This window comes from Syngnathus typhle, linkage group LG21, assembly GCF_033458585.1.
Source record: "Syngnathus typhle isolate RoL2023-S1 ecotype Sweden linkage group LG21, RoL_Styp_1.0, whole genome shotgun sequence".
NCBI classification, from domain to species: Eukaryota; Metazoa; Chordata; class Actinopteri; order Syngnathiformes; family Syngnathidae; genus Syngnathus; species Syngnathus typhle.
In genome coordinates, this window is record NC_083758.1 from 4,496,441 (window position 1) to 4,515,509 (window position 19,069).

At 40.5% G+C, this 19,069-nt stretch overlaps 4 protein-coding genes across 5 annotated transcripts; all 4 read right to left on the bottom strand.

Moving 5' to 3' along the window:
* Positions 1-763: 763 nt before the first annotated feature.
* ccdc107 (coiled-coil domain containing 107) lies at positions 764-4,257 on the bottom strand. Of its 2 annotated transcripts, XM_061268554.1 has the most exons (7): positions 3,958-4,257; positions 3,421-3,641; positions 3,025-3,087; positions 2,647-2,716; positions 2,453-2,543; positions 2,200-2,303; positions 764-1,780 (listed from the first exon to the last, which is right to left on the bottom strand). In XM_061268554.1, exons 1-7 carry the CDS (start codon positions 4,091-4,093, stop codon positions 1,425-1,427), a joined length of 1,041 nt encoding a protein of 346 aa, XP_061124538.1. In that variant the 5' UTR covers positions 4,094-4,257; the 3' UTR covers positions 764-1,424. The 2 variants fall into 2 exon arrangements, with proteins under 2 accessions (XP_061124538.1, XP_061124539.1); XM_061268555.1 differs by lacking the exon at positions 3,025-3,087 and having other exon boundaries at positions 3,958-4,256.
* Positions 4,258-4,663: 406 nt separating this feature from the next.
* irak3 (interleukin-1 receptor-associated kinase 3) lies at positions 4,664-9,781 on the bottom strand. The gene is made up of 10 exons (XM_061268553.1): positions 8,764-9,781; positions 8,233-8,490; positions 7,985-8,145; positions 7,736-7,800; positions 7,554-7,668; positions 7,370-7,488; positions 7,096-7,294; positions 6,234-6,296; positions 5,547-5,711; positions 4,664-5,439 (listed from the first exon to the last, which is right to left on the bottom strand). The coding sequence occupies exons 1-10, from the start codon at positions 8,864-8,866 to the stop codon at positions 5,086-5,088; spliced, it is 1,602 nt and encodes a 533-aa protein (XP_061124537.1). The 5' UTR covers positions 8,867-9,781; the 3' UTR covers positions 4,664-5,085.
* A 1,681-nt stretch (positions 9,782-11,462) lies between these two features.
* Positions 11,463-13,201, bottom strand: b2m (beta-2-microglobulin). The gene is made up of 3 exons (XM_061268159.1): positions 13,022-13,201; positions 12,251-12,526; positions 11,463-11,875 (listed from the first exon to the last, which is right to left on the bottom strand). Exons 1-3 carry the CDS (start codon positions 13,095-13,097, stop codon positions 11,862-11,864), a joined length of 366 nt encoding a protein of 121 aa, XP_061124143.1. The 5' UTR covers positions 13,098-13,201; the 3' UTR covers positions 11,463-11,861.
* Positions 13,202-13,733: 532 nt separating this feature from the next.
* On the bottom strand, positions 13,734-19,004 carry lemd3 (LEM domain containing 3). Its single transcript, XM_061268151.1, has 13 exons — positions 17,807-19,004; positions 17,386-17,426; positions 17,238-17,307; positions 16,881-16,954; positions 16,711-16,790; positions 16,491-16,636; positions 16,253-16,354; positions 16,073-16,175; positions 15,765-15,931; positions 15,602-15,683; positions 15,437-15,542; positions 15,299-15,377; positions 13,734-15,231 (listed from the first exon to the last, which is right to left on the bottom strand). Exons 1-13 carry the CDS (start codon positions 18,978-18,980, stop codon positions 15,062-15,064), a joined length of 2,394 nt encoding a protein of 797 aa, XP_061124135.1. The 5' UTR covers positions 18,981-19,004; the 3' UTR covers positions 13,734-15,061.
* Between the last annotated feature and the right edge of the window lie 65 nt (positions 19,005-19,069).

A 19,069-nucleotide genomic window follows, 5' to 3' on the forward strand; every position in this document is an offset into this window, starting at 1 on the left:
CCTACCACAATGTACCAAGTGCAGACCCTCGGAAGGAATTAGGCCCGAATCCCACTGGACGAAGACTGAGCTGATTAAATGTTGCCTTCCTGAATTGAGAAGCTAATTTGCGACCAATCCCACAACTTTGTTTCCATGCCGCAATGAGAGGAAGTCATTAATAAATGCCGTATATCTAATTAGGGGTCTTGATTAAGGCGGTTGGTTTAGTTCACCCGGCAGAACTTCTCTAATTAGGTCACATTTCAGAAGTATGCTAGGACATGACGCGTGCTCGCTCAGATAAATATTTCACAATTCCCTTGGCATACTGAATAAAGTTATCAAGTTAAACTGTGAGGGGACATAATTAAAAAAAAAAACAACAACATACGACGGGGTCAGGGTTAAACGTGTCTTTCGCCGACAGGCCTCGATGCGTTCTTATTATGATATTGCAGCGCTCTCTACAGGAAGTAAAGAGAACTGTCATCCTAACTGATCGAAAAGGTGTCCCTGTTAATATTGGTAATATTTTACGCAACCTTTCCATGAGTTCAAATAAAGTTATGAAATTTCATTTGAATAAATCTTTCCCTAAACTAAAAGGTACATTTCTTTCAAATATAACTTTTTTAAATCTATAGGAACTCTTATTATGGTACAACTTTTAATTTAAAATATATTTTGACACACTGGGGATTAATAATAAATTAACAATCCTGTATTAGCAACAATGTCAGCAAGGACAAACAATTCCCTGTGGAATCTAAAAATACACTAATTTATGTCAATGCAGCACGACAAGAAATTTATTTTTTATCCACGACACACAATATATGGATATTGGGGAGGGTAAGTCAAAAAGAAATAATGGATCCAAACATGACAGACTAGGAACATTTGTGTTTTCATTAAAATGCAGCTAAATTGTCATAGATATTAAAATAGTTTTTCAAAGACGATTTGGGGAAAATACCGCTAGTGGATGTATAAAAACATTGATAGCATGCTGTCACATTTTGCAGGCAAGGAAGTCACAAAAACATGCAGTGATATAAATCTACTTTTGTCACATGTTTTTATGTTTTCCGTTCAGCTCTTGGGCGCCCCCTTCCGTTCAAAAGTCCCTCTTAAGACACTGTGGTAAAACAAATTGTCTATAATAAAAAAAAAAGGATGAGCAGCTGGACCAATATGATTAGGATTTTTTTTTTGTGAGTCCATATAATTCTTTAAAAAGGCACATCGAATTATTTTTTTTTCTTTGAACAATTTTCACATTTAATAACAGCTGCTGACTGCACTTACATGATATCAGCAACAACTACACAAGCCCTGTTCTTAGTGATTGAAAGGTTTTTTTCTTTTTGGACGAACTTTTGTGAATAATTCATATAATAAATACGATAATTACATAGAGGACGTTTTATCCTGCAAGAAGTTCATTCGGGAAGATTGCGGCGCCTGAGGCCGCACGGCTGTTGCACTTTACCGCTTTCCTCACACTTTGTGTTGTCATGCGAAGGCATGGAATCAAACTCCTCGTATCCTTCCTCCTCCTCCTCCTCCTCCTCCTCCTCGTCTTTTTCAGCCTCCTCAGTTTCCTCCATGTCATCATCATCATCATCTTTCCTTTCAACCTCTTCCTCCTCCGAGTTTGGTTTCTTCACGCCGCCGCCTTCGGCTACGTCTTGTGGCTTTTTGGAGGTTTTATCGGTGTTGGTGTCGCTGGTTGGAGGAGTCTCGCCGGCGCCCAGTGTTTCGATGAGGTTGTCCAGGCTCTGCTCGAAGCAGGCCTCTGAAAGGGAGAAATATTTCGGGGGAAAAGTAGAAACTGCATTTCATTCATTTAAATTAATTCTAAGAATTCTATCAAAATTAAACAAACACTTCTGAAAGATCTGTAAATGTCTTGTGGTTTAAAGTTAAATATAATCAAACATTAAAAACACACAAATGGTAAAACTGAAATGTAGTGATTTTTCACTACCGCTAGGGGGCGCATGCACACCACTTTAAGAATAATTGATTTATTTTGTGTAGTATGAATTCTATCATGCGTTGTAAATATATACATTTTTAAAATGAACTTTGAAGCGCTTTGCAATTAATATTTTTTCTTTTTAAAACTATATGCTTTCAGACATTTAGTTATCGGAAAATGAAACCTCAACCAGTTGAATTGGGGTTTTTTCTCCAACCGGCATTTGAACGCACCATTCAAAGGCGGACAGTCCATTCCTCTCTTTTTCATCAGGTAGCGAATGGTTTGGAGTTGGGTCATGATCTCGTTCTTCTGCTCCTGGGCCACAGTTTTTGTACTGATGGCGGAAGAGAGGAAACAAATGGAGTTGGTTTGTGTTGAACGATTTCACGACGTAACATGGGGTCATGATCGTGTACATGTTAGATTGTTAATTACTGTTCTAAGCGGGTCAAACCTATGAATAGCCAAATGCAAAGCACTCACCAGTTTGTGAGCGGGTCAAGTTGGGTGAGAATAGAATTGAGCATCCTTTCTGTTTGGGCCAGCCTTTGTTCCAGTTCGTTCAACTGGTTCTCTGTGGGCGGAAAAACAAACACGTTTGGATGAGTTGTCGGAAACAAATATTGTGGTATTCAAATAGAAATCCAAGTGTATGGGGAAAAAAAAAAATAACGCACCTGCCTCCGCCGATTTTTTGGCCCCTTTTGCAAATGTAACCTTTTGTGCTTGGTCATCTGAAGACTTAATCTGCAAATGGAAAAAAAAAAAAAAAAAAATCATATTGTATTTCCGCAAGAGCGGTTGTGTACTCAAATGTAAAATGAGGGGAAACTTGGCGTATTAAGAAATAGGAGCCGACCAATATGAATTTTCTAAATTCCGATATTTAGTATAAAAAAATTCCGAAAAACGATTAATTCAAAATCATATTTAATCAATGGAATAACTTCAAATTACTGTCAGAACATTTGACTGTTTTACACTACTTTGTTGTATTTATTTAACTTTAGAACAGAGAACTTTTTTTCTCAAAACATAAAAACGGAGACTCTCACCCAAAATCTTTTGATCACTTGGGAAATACTGTCCACCACCTCCACTTCCACTTCCACTTCTTGCTGACAGCAAAATATCATGCTCAGGAAAATTTGGAAAGCCGGCAATCCACCAGCGTCGCGGAAAATGCCGTGCACGGCCGCACGAAAACATGTCACCAGGAAAATTGTATTTTGGATTGAGAGGAGTCAGAACTCCCTTAAATGGAGGACATTGTTCTTCGGAACACTTGACAGCATTTAAGTAAAATCAAGAACATACACGAATAATTGATTCTGATTATTATAAAAAAAAAAAATTAAAAAAAAAAGTTTGAATCAGCCGATTTTAATCCATTATTCGGTCTGGCTCTATTAAATGATTTCAGTGGTTTATTCTTCCGAATTCGGTCCTACCTTCAAAAACTTGTATGCCGCAAATACTCCGACTCCGATGGCATACAAGGGCATGAGCGTGAAGACGTAGCCTTTGCTGTTGTTGTTGGATTTGAATTTCTCGCCCTTCATCTCCTGCTCCATCAGCTTCTTCATCTGCAGCATGCTCTCGGCCGACTGATGCGAATTGGGGGCGACCTTGTCGGAGGCTGGAACTCGAAGTGTACCCGGGCCAGGACCTCCTGTCATGAATATTGTAAGACCGGCACAGGGACAATGGAAAGTGTAGTTTGTATCATGTTTGAATGAAAACCAACAGTTTGTAAAGACTGAACTAACGTGGGTGGTTTATATTGGTGAAAATATGCAATATATTGGTAAAAATGTGGGATGCTATTCATTGGTATTGAATGACATTGAAAGATATTGGAATGATGCTGGGTGATATGGAATTCAAATGATAATAGAAGGAATACATTTATAAACTATAATAAATGAAGAATACAAGAAAATAAGAAATATTTTTTATATTTATACAATTATAATAGCTTACGTCACCTTTTCTGGAGTAACGAGGGTCGAGCCTCGACTCCTTCGCCCCAGTACCGACGCCGAACATCTTTGGCAGGACGACAAACGTGAACAGCACCGCCGTGAACGCCAGGGCGACTTGCTGGGACGTTGACAAGACCATTTTCGAACCTCTTGTCAAACCAAGGTTCAGTTAAAGATAAAGAGTCGTGCAGAAAATGCAAAAATGACTAAATACAACCTACGCCCAGCTGGTAGTGCGGGACAACGAGGCCACAGCTGTGTTGACCACAAACTAGCTTTACTACCAAATCAACAACTCTTTTTCCGCAAGGCAGCCTTTCAGAATAAAAGATTCCCCTGAAGGTCTTTCATAAAATCACGTGAGCACCAAGAGGAAACGATGGGTTCGTCGTTGTGAAATCACGTGTTCCTCAAACAAATTATCCCATTTGTAATATTTCGATTTATATTGCATGTATTTTGTGCATATAAGCTACTACTCTTCTCTGCGGGACTTAATGGATTTATTTTGAAAAGCAGCACATTATGGTTCCTGTGACAACGGATGTTGCGTTAAGGTTCAGTGTAGAAATCGGAATTTATGCAATGCAGTTTATTAACAGTTCAGTGCTTGTTAATTCACTTTTTGGTGGAGCCCCGCTATATTCCATATTCTATACGCCATATCACTGGTCAATCGCAATTATTTTTATCAACCTGGACAGACAAATGACAAATATAATTTTTTATTATCACAATAATTTTAAACTATAAAATATTCCAATATCATGACATAATGTAGTCATGCTATATCAGCTTTGGTTTTATACATAGTGTTAATGAGTATTACAGTCATAAACGTACATTTTGCATATTCAAAATATAACATATTTCCAAGAATTTTTATAAAAGGGGGCAGGCCACCATATCTCCTTATCTCAAACATTGGCTGGTATTTGCTCAGCAGAAGGCATTCAAAGGGGCGAGACATTTATTTGTTAACGTATCAGTGAATAACCAAGGCCCCTATTTGAAGATACGAGGAATATAAAATTAAATACTACGACAAAAATAGCTTAAATAGATCTAAAATGTGTATGACAGAAAGGTTAAGGACTCAATATAAATCATAAAAAAATAAAAAATGTCCAATTACTCAGCTAAATCCTGGCTAGTGTTGCTAAAACCATTAGCCCTGCAGTCTTCACAGGAAAGACCTCCAGTCTCAGCTTGGCAGCTGCACTGTACCGGCCAGCTTTTGTACGACGGGTTTCCTTCTTCTTTGGTTTCCACAGTCTCAGTCACATTTATATATGTCACCTCTGATTGGCTGCATTCGCAGGGTTGTGCCTGAGCCGGAGAACCAGGGAGGCTGCGCTGTTCATCGTGTTCCACGGGGATGCTAGGTGACGGGCTGTGCTGGATGTGAATAGCGGCGCCATCGTCCAGGCTGTGAGGGCAGTCCAAAGAGGAGAAGCTGGGAGGTGGCAGCAGCTGACTCAAGACCTAAAGTGTTAATCAGAACAATCCGAAAAGTCCATTTCATACTATTGTAAAACAAATTTTATGGCCCCTGATGAGAAATTCTTACTAATTGAATATTCCGAGCTTACGTTCTCCATGCTGGGTCTGCAGTGGTGTTGACTCGAGACACATCGCAAAGAAAGATCCAGAAGACTACGCGCCAAAGACGTTGGCCATTGACCAGCTGACGTATCCAAAAACTGCAGACAAGAGTCTACGCTGCCACTGTCCTCCACTTCGGTGAGCAAATCCCGCTGTAGAAAATAGATGTCAATATCACTTACATAACTGTACTTATAGTAAATAATATTTTTTAATGGAATTTAAATGTATTAATTCAATATTACATTTATTTTTTTTATTTAATTTAAATTCATCAATTCAATTAAAAAATTGGAATTGGACTTAAAAAACTGCTTGAAAAAAACATCACTTACATAACTGTACTTAAATATTGATTTTTTTAATGGAATTTAAATGTATTGATTCAATATTATTTTGATTTTTAATTTAATTGGAATTCATTAATTCAATTAAATTGAAAAATTGAAATTGGACTTAAAAAACTGCTTGAAAAAAAAATCAACCCACAGTAACATTCTGCACAATTTTAATATTTAATGCTTTAAGTAGCACTAGAGGGAGCCTGAAAATATTTCTAGGAATTTTAGTGCGACAAAAATTAAAGGGGCCCTCTGAGCAAAATATAACCCAAAATCTAGATTCTAGAAGTGTAAAACCACACTGTTCCTCTTTCTGCCGTAGACGTCACTCACCAGCTGCGCACGTTTCGGCAGCTCCTCTACAACTTTACGTCCTGTCATCGTTTCCATGACGACCTAAGGGCATACATTGCTGAAATGTGAGGTATTATTGATGTACGTTTTGACAATAGAAGAATAATTCATATCGATAGCGATGTACCAATATTCTGCATCTTTACTGGTACTTTTAAAAATGTGCCAATTGTATAACAACTACCGTATTTTCCGGACTATAAGGCGCACCTTCAATGAATGGCCCATTTTAAAACTTAATCCTTATATAAGGCGCACCGGACTATAAAGCGGACCATTAATGCATCATGTCAGATTTTTAATCCAAATCAAATCATTCTCCATTTTACCTTTTTTATTTCAACTTCAGATGCAACAAATGACTTTATAATCACAAAATAATGATCCATAGTCTTTTTGATTCATGATTCATAGTCTTCAGCAGGCCACTTATGTTTGATTTCATGACACAATGCTTCGGGCCAGTTTGAATTTAGGAATTTAGTCCATATATAAGGCACACTGGACTATAAGGCGCACTGTCGGTTTTTGAGAAGATTTTAGGTTTTTACGTGCGCCTTATAGTCCGGAAAATACGGTATATGGTTTCATTTCCTCTCGTTTCAAACTGTTCCTTTTTACACACTTCACACTTGATATTAAACCGGAAGAGGAAGTCTGAATCTGGAAGTTTCATAGACCATGTTAACGTGTCATTGTTGTGTTGATACGGAAAAAAAAAGGAAGTGATACATTAACTGGGTGAAGGTGGAAAAGAGTTTACTATTTTGATTCCTTTGAAAGTCAAAAATCTATTTTAACTTGGCCGAGTTATTATTCAACAAGAAAGTTAATTAGTTACCATTCCGAAGCTGAAAATATCCAAACTGGTCGAGAGTTTGCCATTTCGGAGGTACTCCTCGGGGAGGTACTCCGGGTTGCCGTGGGAACCTGCATCCAGTGTGATGGTATGATTACGTTTGACCGAATGAGGACGAAGTTGGGCCAGGCAGAAATCGGACAGCTTGGGTTGCGTGTCGTCATCCAGGAGTATATTAGAACTGCAGAAACAATAGAAATTTGACTTTTTATTAATATCAAGTATGATATTAAGTAAAATAAAATCTAATCATTACCTGGAAAGATTCCCACAGATGACTGAGCATGGTTGGGACTCATGGAGATAATGTAAAGCCTTGGCAATTTTATTTATGATGGTGAAACGTTCGTGCCAAGACAAAGGCAATCCACCGTTCTGTAGAGCATCAGACAATTTGTACAAACTTCTTTTCGGGAAAAATAGAAATAATCTTAATCTACCTGACGATGGAGTCTGTGGAAGAGCGATCCCTTCGGCATGTAAGGGGAAACCAGACAGTAGCGCCTTTTGTCAGAAAAGCAGCCCGACAACTCGAGAATGTTTGGATGTCTCCGCCTGCGACACAACAAGTGTTTGTAATCTCCGCAACGTCGATTAAATTGATTTGACCGATAACACGTACAACTGATGGAGTTCCATATCTTTTTGGAAAACGTCCCACAGATTCTTCCAGGATATGTTATTGACCTGCAGAGGATGATGAAGATAGTCAAGTAATGTAAAGCACGTTTGTTGCTAACATTCTGACTCACATGTGACTCAAGCAGTGTGGTTTCAAAAAGTCAATATATAATTCCGTTCAAAAAGAGGTCACTGGTATGTTGAAAAAAAAATGACTTCAGATGAGACAATCATAACAAGATGTCGTTACCTTTTTGAAAAGTTTCACGGCGAATGTTCTGCCTCCCATCTGTGCCAAGTAAATATCAGCGAAGCAGCCTTCCGAAATTCTCATTTCGTGGTTAAAATCTCTAGTTGCCTCTAAGATTTTCCTCAAACTGATTTGTGGCTGAGGTTCCCCTGGAGAAAACACTGATTTGGAGATTCCAATATCAAGTCAATCATTCTCAAACTTGATAGCCATGAAAAAAAAACACATTCATATTTTAACGTACTTACCATCTGCGCTTATTATTTGATTGATGTGTAATCTAGGTGGAGGCGGCTGGGATGCAACATCTTTGACTTCATAAAAGTGGTCCTGAAAGATCTTTATGGCCCTAGAGTGCCCCATGTCCTGCAGGACTTTCATCAAGTCCTGCACTTGCGCGTTTCGCTGAGCCCAGGACCACAGAAGCTCCTTGGTGGGACTGCGACCACCTTCCTCCACACGCTCGTACTTGCGGACCTCTGTGAAGCTTGGGAGGATACGGGCGGCTGGCGCGAAATGAATTAGATAAATTACTATGAAATTTCAAAATAAATCTAAAAAACATCGACTGTATCAATAAAATAACAAAGCCTGCAGATAATCTCATCATGGTGTCCCACACGGGTCTATCCTTGAACCAGTATGATTTACCTGCTTCTCAAAGTGCAACAATTACAATAAATCAACCACTAATTAATTACAACATCTACCATCAAATTTGAACTATGACCAGCAAATTTCAATTTGAACGCTAAAACGATTAATCAATTAAGACTCACCTAGTTCGCGCCATCCGTAACGATTACATCCGGTGTCCATAATCTCACAAAACCTTTCAATGAGGAACGGAGGGACATTGTAGAGAAACGTGTTTGGGTCCATATCAAACCGTCTGAGCTGATAACAGTCACAAATGTCAAAGACGGAAATTTCGCGTATGGTGAAATTGTGGAAACTCCCCTTAGTGGTGGAGTCATTCTCCGGGTACGTTTTAGAATATTTCCGGTAAAGCCGCCCTCCCGGCTTCCGTGGTAAACAATGAGTGACGTCACATTCTCTATTTGGAGCGGAAAGAACTAAGGTTTACCACAAAAATAAACTGGGTTTAAAATTATAATCACAAAATGGCGACAATTCACAATTTCTTTTCGGCATGGTCGACTCTCATTCCAACATTTTTTGTATCATAATTTTAATAAAATTCAACTGCACAATGAGTAAAAACAGCAACAATGAGTAAAATAAAATGAATAGAGTGTAAATAATTACCTTTTTAAACTGAAAATCGTATGCAAAAATGCACTTTTGGTACAGAAGCATATCATCAGGAATGACTCGTATTAGGAAAAACATTGAATTTATTACAATGCTGGAAAAAAAGTATGTAAAGTTCCACTGCTGTAAGAATTTTGACACCATTAAACAAGACGAGAAACCAAGCCAAGTCCCAGCAATTCAAAAGAAAGTCCATATTCTTCTACTTTTGTCGTTTTGGGTTTATACAATATCGCAAATGGTGGCAGTTCAGTAAACATTCACTTGTCCGAGCTTTTTTTCCCTGGTTTTTTATAGTGTCTTCTGCCCTCTACTGGCGAAGTTAATTAATGACTTACACGTGATCAGTTCCTTATTCCATCGTCTGTTTGTCGTTTCAAACCGGTCGAGGAACCTTTTTTTTTTTTTTTTTTTTTTTTGGAGAGAGCTTAATTCACCGCTCCCAGAAGTCATTGTTCCCCTTAAAAATGAAGACTCGTATTTGTAAACAACTCTCCAGTTTAAGACACTCCTATGGCAGACCTGTGGCAAACAAGGAGTAAAAAACTTAATGAGAACAGATTAAAAAAAAGTATTTGCGCTGTTGTTGTTGAGAGGATAGGCGGTTCATACCTAAACCACAGGACCGGGAGAATGTTACATATCCAGTTCTAAAAAGAAAGATAACCAAACTGTAAACAGAGACTTTGAGCTTCAAATCTGTTTAGCCTGTAATTTATCATCTCAGTTTTTACTCCACCACGAATCATAAAATCAAGTCACATGATTTTGGCTGAATCTGATCTGATATCTCACCATATCTACTGTAGCCAAAATTAATAATGAATAATTCGATTCCATACTAATAAATAAATACCTTACGGTACATTGTATTCATGAAAATGCAAACATACCCCAAAAATATGTCCTGGTTATCCCCATGTGGGTGACCTGGCAGGTGTACTTGTCTCCCTTTTGGGGGATGAAGGTCACATGTTTGGTCATGGAATAGTCCCAGTCCAACTCAAAGATCATCTCGGTCTTATTGGCATTTTCGATCACAACGTCATTTTTCAGCAGGTCCACTGTGATTATAGGTGGATGGAAGTTGCTAACGTAGCAGACGAGGGTGTTGGGTTTGTTTAACACTCCTGTCGTCCGGCTGTACACTTGAACAATTGGTGGTGCTGTAAAAAATTAATAAACACAAAAATCTATCTGTGACTCTTCCAGTCTTTATATTTCTGTATTTAGCTACCATTGCCTTTAAAAGGGTGACACAGACACATCCAGAAAAGTATTTAGGCATTCAGCTGCTTGTGCAGAAAGTACTGAAATGTTGAGCACTTATAAATTTTACAAATGTTTGGAGGTCAAAGTGCACGCCGGGTTCTTTATGAGTATTCCGTACACAAAATCAGCTAAATCCTAATAATTACAAGATGAGACAATATTAACTATTTAGAAGTTTACAATGATGCATATAAAACTATCAACAGAAAAACTAATGAAACTATCAACTTTGTAGTTCAGAAATGATTTAAACGCTTGTTCCGTCCTCCACAATAAAATCTCTTATGGATATTTAGAAATATTACCAAACTATACTTACATTGTTTGGTCGCCGTAGACTTCAAGAGGCACAAAAGACCGAATAAGATTGAGAATCCGTGTGTATTCATAATTTTAAAATCACTTCGTTGGTTATTTTAAATAAACCAGCAAACGAAAGTAAAGTGAGGATTTGGATTCCGCGATCACCCGTCGACATAGCACTGATTATTTGGCAATGTGGAAAGAAAGAGCGCTTCATATGATACACGCCTATGCCGCGCGAGCGGTGCTATGGATTTGAACAAAACAAAAAAACAAACTCCACCCGCAAGTTGGCATGCCTCGGTGCAATTAACGAAACCAGATGACCCGACACTCCTATTTTTTGGTGTCCGGTTACTCCAGATTCTTTTATTCAGTTTGGAATAACTTGATTGACTTGTTTTGGCGTTTGCCTTATATATATATATATATATATATATATATATATATATATATATATATATATATATATATATATATATATATATATATATATATATATATATATTAGAATTTAGAATTTTATTTATATTATTTAAAATATTAGAATTTATTTATTAATCCATCGAATTATTAAAACAAAGTATCAAAGTTTGTATATTGCTCAATATTTATAAACACAGAAACGTAACACCAGATGTCTTTTTATTTTTATTAGACAAAATCATCATTGGGATAGGCTACAGTGCACCCGCGACCCAAGCGGTACAGGAAATGGATGGATCATTACTTTACATAACGATCATTGTCATTGATCATCAAACACACATCATTGTTGAATGGATTATAGTGCAGTGACTAAAACACTCAAGGTTAATTATGGTCATTAGTTTCCTTAATGTGATTATTGCCCTTGAATTGTGAGTTTAGGAATGGGATAAGAAAATGTCTGAGAAAGGCAGTCTGAAAATATCCCTAGTTGAAGCCAAAGTGTAGTGTCACATTAAATGCAGAAAAAGGGTGAGTAGTGACAACTTTAGGATTCTGGCCGGATTGTGATGGAATGACATCGATGGCCCTTGCATCCTCACATATTGGCTTCTGTAAGAAAACAAAACATTGTATTATTCTAACGAGAGCATCGAAATTTGCATCAAATAGCATTGATAGAAAATGTAAAATATAATCTATAACTATGATAATATAGTTTTACATGAAATATGACTACAAAAAACAGAAAATACACTTTAAAATGATTTTGATACACATTTGATAAAAAAACAAAACGGTTCTTGTTAATTTTTTTGTGACGTCGTCACGGTGAACATTTACTTTGACATTGCAACGCTGATAATTTCAAATAGGTATGGATGAGAACAATTTCTTGGACAACTGTTTATAATATTATAATTATAATATTCTCAAAATGTAGCAGCGTTCGACTTTGGACTTTCCATTGTGATCAATTTTACTCACCCCAGTCAATATTGCGGGGAGGATTTGAGGCATGAGTGACTCGGCAGAAATATTTGTCATCTCTCATTGGCATGAACTCAGCATGCTTGGTGAGATGGAAATGCCAATTCTTTCCGAAGCTCAAGTCGGTCTCATTGGTTTTTTGGAGCTCCTCTCCATTCTTGAACAACTGGATGGTGATGTCCGGGGGATGGAACTGGCTCACGTGGCAGATGAGAATGTTCGGCTCTCCGAACTTTGCTGGCAGGTGACTGTACACTTGCACTGTCGGGGCCTCTGTCAGAGAAGAAGAAAGTCACTTGAGAATCGGAATTAACTAACGACATTCAAACACCTATCAAAAGTGTTTTTAATTAATCGCAAATGAAAGTTTAGATGTTCTAGTACGCTTTTTCTGACATGTTGTAGTCTATTCTTTTGAACAGGGGTGTGCAGACTTATGATATCCACTGTGAAAACTTAATTCCTTCGCTATGAACAAGAAGTTGTGGCAAAATATCTTTATTCTATCTTATTTTATTAGCCTTATCTTATTTTATTAGCCTACTTTGGCCTAGTACGAACGATCCTACCATTGTTATCAAATGAGGGCGGAGCCAGTTCAGTGGGTGATTTCCATGAAAACGAAACTGAACTACGTTGGAAGCAGGCACTCAATTTGTGCTCGATATTTTTTGTAATAATTCTTACAGAAGAATCAGCCTTGTTTATGGTTATTGATTTAAGGGGGGAAAAAACGATTTCGCAAAATTATGTTGAATCTATACTTACGAAACTTGGAGTCCACCAAGTAGACAGCTGTCAGAAAACCGAAGATTACCACGATCTTCATGTTCGAGGTCACCATAGATCGGATTTTTGTCGCAAATGCAAGTCGAGAAATGTGCAGCTCTCACTTGAAGCAAGCAATATCGAAAGTAAGACTTGCACGAACTGCGCAGTTGAAATAGTGTGTTGAGCCCGCCCACTGCGGGTGTGTGTGTGTTTAATTGCATCCTGGAAATGTGAATCTTCTGGTTTAACAAATGCGACGTCAACAATTCAGGTATTTTCATCTTAACACATTCGCCATTTAAAAAATATAAGACAATTGTGATGGGCTCGGTGGAATTCTGTTTCCTAATATCTTCCTAATTTACACGGATTAAAAGATATAAAGTAAATATGTATTTAAATTATGCAGTAATTGCTCCGCGAAATAAAATTCGTGCACCTTTTTATGTACGTATACATTAAAAAAAAAAAAGCCTTACTGTGTACATGGTCTTTTTTTCTAAAAATACTAAACACTGACCCCTAGTGGTCATTCATCAAAACTCAATTCAAATCATTGATAAAAAGTAGAATGCTACAATGTTAAATTAACAAAGCTGTTGGATTGCATGTTTGGGTAGAGATATTTGTGCCGCCACCTGCCAAGAAATCTGAAAATCCCACTAGTTATATTATTCCACTCCCCCTCAAATATTAAATAAAAAATCAATTACATTTTTACTGAAAGTGATCTTTATTGTTTTACACATCCTGACAATTGTCTGGCAGCGGATGTAAGGTCAATCCTTAATGGAAAAAAAATAAAAAGCTAACACATTATGTAACAGTTCTAGTGACATCAAATAGTACATCACCATGGCTGATTTAAAAAAAATAAATAGAGGAGCATTTGGTTTAATAAATCAGACAAAACTGCTACAAAATACCAAATCTCAGAAATCTACCAAAACTACATCTAGGGCCAGCTTTCCTTACCCCCTTAAACCAGTTTCAACATTTCCCCACAGCGATGCAGTGCCCATCTTTAAAAAAAAAAAAAAAAAAGGTAACACACATTTAAGGCACGGTTGGGATGTTTGCTGCTAACTGTTTTGCACCAGGTTGTGAACATCTGTCAATGTGCATCATTCACACAACTGTTCACTGCAAATACTGAATGCGACTTTCAACTCACTGCATTTAGAAACATGATTTAGGTGCATCTTAGTGTTGATAAAGAGGTGCTGTATTAAAAAAAAAAAAAAAAAAGCAGTTATGTCTCTTAATAGACCTTGGAATATTACAAGTAACAAACTATCAATGTATTTAGAGTGCTCCAAAGGTCACGGTGGCATCATTTTAAAAGGGGCAAGATAGTAGACGTTAAAAAAAAAAAAATCATGAGAGACGGGGGGTCCAGACTTGACAGAGGTAAATAATACACTCGTAACATATAATATTGGATTACAACTGAAGAAAGCTTCGGGGCAAATGTACAACACAACACTCCCCTGATTCTGTGATGTCAGGAGCACTGCAAGTTAAGATGGAGGGCATCAGAGGAAAGAAGGAATAAACAGTAACAATAAACAGCTGCATCAACGATTAAAAAAGGGGTTGAGGGGGGGTGGGGGTGCAGAGGCTTGTGTTTTGCTCTTAATGCAGGTTATTCCATAAAGCTTGTGCCGTCATTCCCATGTATTTACAGCATGTCTTCATCGTCTGTTCATTCGTCACAAAAAAAAAAAAAAACGGGAGGGAAATCTCGGTTCCGACACGGAGGCGTACGCCCATGCATGCGGCGGCCGTACGGTATATTCTCTACGAGGCGCGGCCGACTCCGCCGACTGTGGAAGAGACGCGCGATTGGGAGTCCTTGCGCACGCATTTAAACAAACCCAGAGGGGAAATAGTTACATCCGGGACAGTTCCGATAGCGACATTTGTAGAAAAACCAACACTGGAAAAGACTCTGGGAAAATAAGTCATATAGAAATGTAAAAAAAAAAAAAACATTACGTGGTCCGGTTAGAAAGGACCAACAGAGGGAAACACTTCTCACGAGAAGCCTGAGGAGTTGGCCGCGCCCCTCGTGGGCGAGCTGGCCGTAGTGTTCGTGGCGTTTGCGTGGACGCTGGAGGCCTTCAGGGGTGTGTTGCAGGCCTTTGACTGCGGGAAGCGCTGGTGGTAGCGGTCCAAACGCAGGTATTTCACCGTCACCAGCTTACCTGTCGGTGAAAAAGTACCGCCAGTCACCGCTGGACTTTTTTTCATTCACCTGCTGGTCTTACCTACCATTAAACCAAGAGCCATGAAGCGCCTTGAAGGCTTTCCCTGAGTGCTCGGCGGAGAGGCACTTCACGTAGACGCAGCCCTGTTGAGAAGAGCGGCTGTGAAATCACCGACGTCGGAGACGTGGCGGCGTGTGAATACCTCTCGACATTTCTTGTCCACCGCGATGTGGACGATGCCGCTGTTGTCGCTGCACTTCTCCAGGATGGCCTCGTGGATGGCGAGATCCCAGTTCTCCCCGACCTCCCTGGAAACAAAAGCATTTTGAAGCGCTCGCCACCGACGTCGGCAGAGCGAGGCACTCACATGACCGGGTCAAACATGTTCCGGATCTTCAGACACGGCGTCAGGCTGTTTGGTGGCGAATTCCGCCAGTCGAGAGTGAAAGCTGAGAATTCAAAAACAAAACAGGTTTGACGCCCAATGGGGATGGATCACGAGAGCCCTGACGCTTTTCCAGTGCCTTTACCTTCTCCCTGCCAAACTTTGGAGGTCTTGTCGCAGCTGAGAGATGGCTGGATCCACCTCCAAACAAGAAAGTCGGATCCCCCGATTCTCACGCGCTCCGTTCGAATTCTGGATTCGTTGGCCGACAGAAACTTCTCGGCGCGCTCCCAGATTCTCTGCATTTTCTTCCTACAAGACAAAACAAGTGTTTCTCACCTGTTCAACGGGACGAGCGTATGTGCTGGCTACAGAACGCTAACGTTGCTAATACTAACATTGCTAATACAACAAGTCACGTTGACATTTATTTTAACCCCCCCTCCCACTGACCGGTCCTGAGGTTGAACCAAGGAGTCTCTGACGTGGGGTATAGGCAGGTACGGCTGAAGATCTTGATTCTCTTGACAAGCGTCATTATGGCTCTTTAGAACATCTGAACAACAATAAACACACACAGTCAAAGTTATTTGCTGAGGAAAACTTTGATGATGCAAAGTCCTTGCTTCTTACCGATGATCCTCTCCACCATGTGATACATCTGTCTGGTTTCCTCCTCCTCTCTCCTCCAGCGATACTTAACGTAGCACACCAGGCCCCACACGCCGCCGACCGCTGCGTACAGACATACAGGTTGAAACATGACGGGCATTCCACTTAGGGTGAGGGGGGGGAAATTCCTCTTTAAATTATAATGACATCACCAGGCGAACATGGATGGCGAGGCTACGGAAAAAAGTTCACGTCTTACCGGCTGCCAGGAGGGAAACTCTACTGATGACGGTGAGGAAAGCTCGGCGGAAGCGGCACGTGAAGGACATCCTTGGATGCGTGGATTCCAGCCAAGCGACCTCGGACACGTCGGTCATTGTTTCATCGGCGACCTTACCGGACAGCCTACAAATTGCACGCGCAGAGTCAATACCGATGAGGCCATAATCAATGTGAAAAGATCAATTCCATTCCATTACCTTATCCCAACATCTTGGCCTGTCTTGATGATCCATTCAAGCGACGTGTAGACTAAGTCCTCGAACGTCGCATTTTGAGACTGGGGATTGACAATTATGAATCTCACCACGAGACGACACGACAAATTTCAAGCATTGTGAAAACTGCCCACATTCATTAACGACTATACCGTCAAATAAGCAGAGGCTTCTTGTATGGACAGACTTCTGTTGGGATATTGCTGGTCTCCACAGTCATGTTGGCCTGTAGAAAAAAATTGAGTGCTTTGTGACAACTTGCTCTTAAATTATACTAGCAAAAGGAAGCAGGTATCGATTGAACAGCACAGGGATGGAGCGCGGACCCCTGCGGGACACCATGTGAAACTTACGTTGGTAATGATAAATACAAAATCATTTGGGATTTTACGCAAGTTGATCACAAGGAGGTTATTGATTAAAAAAAAAAAAAAAAATAAATCCACTATGCTACAGAGATCAAACCAAATACTAACAGCAGCTTTGGAAAGCTAAACATTGATACCCACCAGCGATGTGCGCCAGATGATCATGGAGATCTAGCAGCAGGTTCAAGATGAGGTCCCTAACGGTCTTGTTCTGTTGAAGAGAAGAATTCACATGTAAAACAATCCAATCTCTGTTTTATATATTGCTGGGAAAAAAAAGTGTACTTACATGCGTCTGGTCGAACTCGATGCCAAAAGGATGACTCTTAACTGCGACAAAAGAAGGAATACATTCATAATAAATCTTAAAGTGAGACCACAAGCTCAACCGGTTTCAGGAAATTAGCTTTTTCTTCAGAGTATGTTGGAGGACGCCATTAAATAAGCGAGTCAATAAGGCGGCCGTTTAACCATCTGGAACTAGAAATCAGAATATAAGTTTGCTTTGAGACGGAGATAAATCTTGTAGGTGATATGTGTTTGAGTTACTCACATGTCGCACATAATGGTTTTGTTTACTTGTGGTGCAATGGAACTTGCTCATATTATAATGCCTGTTTGGCTTGTAATGATTTTCTGTGGTCTCGTCTTTGTTTTCTATCAGCGGCACTCGATTTTAAAGTGGCAGGAGTCCGGCAATTTTCACTTACTGACTCCATCCACCTCTGATGACCCAGTGCCCCTCATCCTGAGGTACATGAAGCCCAGGACAAGGAAGAAGAGGCATGCAGCCGTGAGGAGAAACATGGACAGGTAGTGGGCACTGAACCCGCTGGAGGTGGCCACCTCTTCCCTTTTGAACTGCTGGAAAAGCTCATCTACCGGTGCAGAAGAAAGCTTTTCCTTCTGGGGCTGGCTGTATGAGTGGTTGGGGGTGGTGTGGTTGGAGTGGTTGCCGCTATAGGTATTGGCCAGGCTGCTGTACTTGGAAAATCGCGGTCTCAGCCCAATGCTGAAGCGGCTGACGTCCTGGCGGTCGGCGTGGTTGTTCTCCGCTTCTCCTCTGTGGTTGTCGTTAAGCGACACGTAGATGGTCTTCCTCGGATAGCTTCTCATCGCGTCGTCGCTCTCAGCCCCCTCCTTCCGTCTGCTCACCATGTTTAGACTCCCGGGTGGGCTCGGCGCCTTCGCGTGGCCCCGTCTGGGCTCCAGACTACCCCGCTGTGGGTCTCCACCAAGGCCCCAACCCTCTTCCGCCGCCTCTTCGTCGGAGTCGGAGTAATCCCCAGCAGCTAGCTTACTTGTATGCAAGTGTGACGCCCTACTGCCATTTAAAGAGCGCGAGGACTTCTCCAGGCCCCTTTTAAATTCGTCCTCAGATTCATCGTAATTCACTCCATCCGCTTCGGTAGTCGTTTTAACGCCGGGTCCCCAGCACGAGGAGATCCGTCGGTTACCCCCCGGAGCCAACGTAGAATTGTTGCTGTTCAGTGGATTCCCCGCGCCATGTCGACTTTTCTCTTTATCGAGCTTTATTTTTAAAGCGGGGGTCCTCCGCGGCGCCCCGCCGTGGTTGAAAGCCTTCCTTATTAACGGAGCTTCGACGTCAGACTCGTCCGAGCTGAAGCCGAGAACGGTGGACTTCCGGCCCGGTCTCCTGCTGGAGCTCAGGTGCGTGACGTTATGGCTGGCTGGCCTGTCTCCCGCCGTGTTGCCGCCACTGCTGGTTTTGGCGACTCGAACTCCTCGTTGGCGCTCCTCGCGAAGCTTCTTGAGCTTCTTTAAATACACCGGCCGAGTGCTTTCGGTAACCGGACCCGGAGTGAAACCGAGGCGCTTCAATTCAGAGTAAAGCTCCTCGTCCGTTAACTGCGTTGACGCCATCTTAGTCCAACTCAAGCAAAGGACTTTAGGGCGGAAGTGACGTAGTAAATGACAGGCTGCTGTGATCTAATTGGATTAGACCCCAAACT

What these genes read in the sequence shown, in the direction of transcription:
- ccdc107 (XM_061268554.1), bottom strand. Translation starts at nt 4,093, where the DNA reads ATGGTCTTGTCAACGTCCCAGCAAGTCGCCCTGGCGTTCACGGCGGTG. An exon ending in CTTGACCCGCTCACAAACTG is followed by an intron (nt 2,304 to 2,452) that starts GTGAGTGCTTTG and finishes TTCCGCCATCAG; the next exon opens with TACAAAAACTGTGGCCCAGG. An exon ending in GGACTGTCCGCCTTTGAATG is followed by an intron (nt 1,781 to 2,199) that starts GTGCGTTCAAAT and finishes TCTCCCTTTCAG; the next exon opens with AGGCCTGCTTCGAGCAGAGC.
- irak3 (XM_061268553.1), bottom strand. Translation starts at nt 8,866, where the DNA reads ATGGACCCAAACACGTTTCTCTACAATGTCCCTCCGTTCCTCATTGAA. An exon ending in ATCTGTGGGAATCTTTCCAG is followed by an intron (nt 7,295 to 7,369) that starts GTAATGATTAGA and finishes TTGTTTCTGCAG; the next exon opens with TTCTAATATACTCCTGGATG. An exon ending in ATATTTTCAGCTTCGGAATG is followed by an intron (nt 6,297 to 7,095) that starts GTAACTAATTAA and finishes GTATGCCCTTAG; the next exon opens with GTCGTCATGGAAACGATGAC.
- b2m (XM_061268159.1), bottom strand. Translation starts at nt 13,097, where the DNA reads ATGGTGACCTCGAACATGAAGATCGTGGTAATCTTCGGTTTTCTGACA. An exon ending in CTTGGTGGACTCCAAGTTTC is followed by an intron (nt 12,527 to 13,021) that starts GTAAGTATAGAT and finishes CTTCTCTGACAG; the next exon opens with AGGCCCCGACAGTGCAAGTG.
- lemd3 (XM_061268151.1), bottom strand. Translation starts at nt 18,980, where the DNA reads ATGGCGTCAACGCAGTTAACGGACGAGGAGCTTTACTCTGAATTGAAG. An exon ending in AGTTTCCCTCCTGGCAGCCG is followed by an intron (nt 16,355 to 16,490) that starts GTAAGACGTGAA and finishes GTCTGTACGCAG; the next exon opens with CGGTCGGCGGCGTGTGGGGC. An exon ending in AACATGTTTGACCCGGTCAT is followed by an intron (nt 15,543 to 15,601) that starts GTGAGTGCCTCG and finishes TTTTGTTTCCAG; the next exon opens with GGAGGTCGGGGAGAACTGGG.